This window comes from Periplaneta americana, chromosome 10 (genome assembly GCF_040183065.1).
Source record: "Periplaneta americana isolate PAMFEO1 chromosome 10, P.americana_PAMFEO1_priV1, whole genome shotgun sequence".
Taxonomy (NCBI): Eukaryota; Metazoa; Arthropoda; class Insecta; order Blattodea; family Blattidae; genus Periplaneta; species Periplaneta americana.
In genome coordinates, this window is record NC_091126.1 from 94551386 (window position 1) to 94557385 (window position 6000).

General features: G+C 34.9%; 1 protein-coding gene across 5 annotated transcripts in view; it reads left to right on the forward strand.

The window, feature by feature from the left end:
- LOC138707899 (galactosylgalactosylxylosylprotein 3-beta-glucuronosyltransferase P-like) overlaps window positions 1–1900 on the forward strand; it is a 697107-nt gene extending 695207 nt beyond the window's left edge. For all 5 annotated transcript variants that reach the window (XM_069837940.1, XM_069837942.1, XM_069837939.1 and 2 more), the window contains one exon: window positions 1011–1900. In XM_069837940.1, coding sequence (XP_069694041.1) covers window positions 1011–1118 — 108 coding nt within the window. In that variant the 3' untranslated portion in view covers window positions 1119–1900. The remainder of the gene's footprint in view (window positions 1–1010) is intronic.
- Window positions 1901–6000: the final 4100 nt, after the last annotated feature.

Genomic DNA, 6000 nt, shown 5'->3' on the forward strand with positions numbered 1-6000 from the left:
ATGGATCCAGTCTCCCTGTATCGTTTTATGATCGAATTAACAGTAACCAAACCGATGTGACATTCTGCAGCAATTTGCCTCTGTGTCATAGAAGAATGCTCTGCTAATGTTATAATTTTAGACCGTTTTCGTGGAGTTGTATCCATTTGTGAAGACGACAGAATGTACACAGGATTGCAGTATTAAGTCTTCAACACAACTGAAATGCTTATAAGTAGAAAACAACAGGCAAAATGTCACATATTTAAAAAAAAAATAATAACGACAAACCTTCAACAATGGAATTACACGTACAACAGATGTTAATTAAAGCGGTATGAGCAGGTGTGAGGCCAACAATGACAGAAAATGTAAAAATATGTCGTGTTCGGATTAATTTGCACGCTACTGTAACTATATTGTGTAAGACGTCATGGCTTGGAGCAGCATTACAAAATATGCGCTGATTCGAGTCTTCATGTGGAAGAAATTTTCTCATGAAATTTTGGTCAATGTATGAATTTTCAATGATTTAAAATAAGATTGTATAAAGAGTTAGTCACAATTCTGTTCTATTTCAATGACGAATTTTGAAATATGATGATTGAAAACATGTAGGCCTATATAATTATGTAGTATGTAAGTTTGTTTGTATTTAAGTTTAACACTGTCTATTGCCTATATGGAGCTTAATGACAATGAATGTTGGGTACATTACATTATATTACCGATGCTCACCAAGCATCATGATGAGTTTGAGGAGTTACAATGAGTAACGAAATCCTGTTTCACAAGGCCAACTGTGCCAACCTCACGTTACCCCCCTATTGGTTGAATGATCGTTCAACTTTACTGATATAAATGTCGTAAAGCTTGCAGTCGTTCGGACAATAGCGTCCTCGCCCACAATGGGCTGTTCAACTGATGTTTTGTTTCTTGACAGGCAAAATATGTAGTTTTTAATATGATAACATTTTTATGTATCATTACCGGTATCATACTAATACTGATTATATATTTTCTTTTGACAGCTTCTGGTTTGGCACACGCAGACCAAGAAGAACGAAGCTTCAGCTCCACTTGATTTAACGAAATACAACAGCACAAACTTGGTGATATTGAAGCAGCTCATTGTGTAGCACTGATTCTATTAGCGGCAGCTTTCTCAGATAAAGACTCACAAATACCATCTTGAAAAATAAAAAATGCCTATTTATAAGTGCTTAAGAAGGACGCTTGGTTGGATCAAATGTTACCATAGAATAATCATCAAACTTCTTCCAATTTTCTGAAGTGAATGTTAATATGAAATTTTGCCATCCATCAAGAAGTGCTATTGTGCTAAGGAATCAGAACTGTGATAAAAAAAAAACAATTTTGTGACTCCTTGAATCTATATATGGTGCAGGTTGGATGTTGAAAACTTAACATTATTTTTAATTTTGCCACTAGCAGCACAACTTCAATTTCTTTCTTCGGCTTCATTATTCACAAGTCCACTAGGACGAAATTCACAATTTACAATTCCATTTCTGCACTTTAAAACTATTTGACAGAAAAGAGGGTTTGTAATAGTGATATTTGACATCATACTGCTTACCGAAAAGTTTATCAACGAGGTCATTAATTTTCTTTAACTTATAGAAAAATGGATGACTCTCGGGTAAGTATTGGTAGTCCTGCTACCAAGAAGTGGTTTATATGTAAAGAAAATATTTATATCATTGAAAACATGTGTTTTATTTGCTCTTTGTATAACTGAAGCTTTTGATGAGTGCAGTGTTCAATATCAGAAAAAAGAAAACATCCATAACAATTTAAACAATCACATTTCCAAACATTTCACATAATAAAAATTAATTTGCCATACATTAAAAAAATGTACATTAATTTTTCAATATAACCTTAAATTTTGAAGTAATACATTTCTCTAGCTTTAATAGCTCTGAACTTAACACCATAAGGGTCAAGAAACTTGTCTAATATTATTTTACTTGAATCATATTTCTTTCTAGCAAGATTTCTAGACAACATACGAGTACATATAAACTTTATGTTCTTCCTTGCATTTTTAAGTATCACACTCGAATCTTTTATGAAATTTGTTTCATAAAGAACTCCCGTAAGTATGTATTTGATATTGTGGGAGAATTGGTTGAAACAAATATTGGCGCTACACACATTAAATGTGAGAACTTCTATTATATAAAAGAACATAATATAGACCCTAAAATGTTAGTATTAACACAACAATTTTGGTGAACGCAACAAGATCTGAAAGTGACATATGCACTATATCTTAGACTAGAGTTACAAATGAGCGATGGCTCCAGTTTTCATGTAGGAAGGATTTTCTCATAAAAATTTCGGCCAGTGTATGGGATCTGTGCCCACACAGCCTCATGATGCACTAGGTTTGCTGCAATGAGTAGCGAAACCGGCCGCATCTGTGGCTAAGTGCTAGCGCACTGATCTTCCATCTAGGTGGCCCGGATTTGATGGTGATGAGTCGTGATGGAATTTGTGGTGAACAAAACAAATGGTTCAGAGAATTTTTCTTGGAGCACTTCCGTTTCCCTCTACCATTCCACATAGACTCTTCACCTATCATCTCATCTATGACCTCCAATAATTAAATATAAGCAGGAATGAATTCTCAAGGATAGTAAGGGTTTTCAATGCTTATGTAGGAAGAGTTTGGGGTCCTGGACCCTGGAGTTTATCAAGGTATTCGTCTGGAGATGGGGGCCTTGCTCTCTCAGGACTGAGTCAGTATCACGCACCTGTCAGCATCGGATTTATAAATGCCACCCAAGCTACCTTCGATAATCGTCGCCTATATAGGTGCATAATGGACTAATATAATGTAACGTCTCTGGCCCTCAAAAAGCCAGCCAAGTTAAAGCACAGAATATAGATATCCTGCTTCGCAAGCCAGCTATAAATGCTAGGAAGGATCATCGTACTAACAACACGTTAATCCCATACTGGTTTTATAATCGTTCATCTCCACTAAAGCATGTGGACGTAAGGCCAGCAGAGTCAGCTGATAGATTTTGGCTTTCCATAATTTGAGTTTTCACACAACGGATTCTTATTTTTTAAATTTATTATTGCTCATTTACCGTCTGTGTTGAACACGAAGTGTACAGAATAAATAAGTGACATTAATGAGTAGGGATGGTGATTTTTCGCAATAACAATATTACATGAAATGTTTATAAAGGGTTGTAATTTTGTATTTTCATTTTTCACGACATGTAAACTCATTTTCGATGTGTTTTGAATACCCAATAAAATGCGAAATTTGCTCACAATGCGAAATTCATACCAAAATGTGATATAGATGAGAAACCAAAGATTTTTTCAAATAAAATTTTATTTTATTATTTTTTTTTTTCCTTCTTGAAACTTAAACTAAGGAGTTCATGCACTCCTGGAATTTCTAGCGTTTTGGAACGTGAGCAGTAAGTAACTCCTTCTACAAACCCTTCAAAATCCCTTTGTCGCAAAGTCGATGCACCCTTACACATGGAGTGAAATTACACCGTCCTTGCTTTGTCAGTTTTCAGACCTTCCCACTTTCGTGTCTTCCATTTGCTTTGAATGTGTCAAGATAACACATACAGTACAGTGCTTTAAGATGGTGAGATTGAAAGAATCCATAAAGCAGCGGGCCGAAAATTATAAGCACGAATACTTTTATATCAGTGATAGTGAAATTTTAATGCACAAATTATGTAACCAGCGCTTGGTTTTGCGAAATAAAAGAAGTTTTAGATAAGCACATCAAAATTGGAGGACATGTAAATGGAAAAGAAACCGTCAGTAATAAATCAGAAGATGAACGACGTGGAACAAAGTGCAAGCTACTATCCAAATGCTGCAAGATAACGGAAAATTTACATGAAGATGTTTCTGCAGACTAATATCCCTATCCACAAAATAGACCATCCAGCTTTTCGGGAGTACTTGTCAAAGTAAGTATCGGTACCTTATTAAAGATTGCATATAATTTATTTTCTTCTTCATAATTCTTGAAGGGGAGAGAAAGCTATGAACTGAATAACTTCGCACCACAACATGAATTGGGGTTACGGGTCAATATGGTGGGGGTCAACGACGAGGCTATTTCCGAATTTTTGCTATGTTCAGGACAAATTTACAAAAAAAATTTAACAAAATATTAAAATGCATGAAAACTAAAAATTACACTTCAAGCTACTACTCTCACACTTTTGATATATAATCAAATGTACAAAAGTGTGATCCCTTAACTCCAACATTCAATCGCATACACTAATTCGAGGATCTGAACCATCACTTATCCTAATAGTATACAAAATATTCGGTAGCATTTTTGCTAAAGGTATTGCTATAATAAAATTGTATGTGAATCCCAGACGTCTAATTTGGGAAAATAAAAAAAATTATCAATGGAACTTTTGTTCATGATATTCCTGTAATTGTATAGTAATTTGAGATGCCTTATTTTGGACGTCAATGCCCTCGTGACTTAATCATTAAAGTTGTAGTTCGACCGCTTGCGAAGTTTCTGAAGAAATTATTTCAGTGAACATTTTGTGTCAAACGTTATTCTACTTGAGTTGATGGACAATTAGATTTCAGTCTCTTCAGCGCAGAAAAAGTTATTTCTAGAGATGTCGACGAAGCTGTTATTCTCACAATTAGTGTTACCAATTTAAGAATTTCAGGAATTACTTCGTTTGATCGATTTTCATGTAAGGCAGTCAGTACTTCATGGACTGGATTTTCGATCGAAGACTTCTGAAGAATAAATAACAGTCAACTCTTTTTTTCAATCACACTTTATTAAGTGACCGTAAAAATGAAATAATCTGTTCATTTCCTCATGTTGTAGTTCTCTTCATAAATAAAAAATTTGTATGTGCCTAGGAAATATGTTCGAAGCTTTGCATAATCAGAAAATTTTCATAAATTTCTATGTGCATCCGATCTAGTATGGTGTAATATTATGTCTGCCTGTATTTCAATTAATCATCGCCTTTGCTTTGTTTTAGTTGTAGTTCCGCTGTTCTCTATGAAGAATGATAATTTTCCGTATTATTTCATGCAGATTAAAATCCATTACGTTTGAACTGAAATATAGTGCTTTTAACTTGAATAACTATTGTAAAGCAGTATGATATGTCCATAATTTTGGTTTCTCAAGGGCAATATAGACCACAACTATAGGTGCAAACATTCCAGAATGTCTTTCAATCAGAGAGCTAATCTGAAACTTAAAAAAGTAATAATAATAATAATAATAATAATAATAATGTTATTATTATTATTATTATTATTATTATTATTATTATTATTATATCCTTGAGCTTTCACAACTGTATCATCATGTGATATTTTTTAATATAACAATGAGATACTGTTGGTATTCCTTCCCTGTATGAGAGTGATTCAAAAAGTAAGATAACAATAGCTCTCACGGATTATATTTTCCCTTCTTGTTCGAATTTTCCGCCAGGGTCGCGGCAGTTTATCACAGCTTTATCACACAGCCATTAGATGACGCATATGTTGCGTCTGACTCTCGTAATATCAGGTGTAATGTGGCTGCGCGCACAGAAACATGGTCAAACATGGAAGTGCTTAGTGTGATTCGGTTTTTGCGTCTGAAGGGAACCTCTCCAGCAGAAATTCATCGTCAACTTGTTGAGGTGTACGATGTGAAACGGCTCTTCTGGTCGGAAGTACTGGACCATCCTTCCTACAGCCCGACAAGGACCCCAGTGATTCCCATCTCTTCGGACCGTTGAAGAAGCACCTGAGTGGTAAGCGATTCAACACCAATATGGCCGTTCTGCAAGACTTCATGACGTGACTTCAGGGACTTGACGTAGATCTTTTCTATGCCGACATCAATGCCTTGGTCCACCATTAGAAGAAGTATTTGATCAAGCATGGTAAATATGTTGAAAACTAATGCGTACCAGTGCTTTCCTACTATATATCCTTATATCTACCTGTGAAATAAAGTAT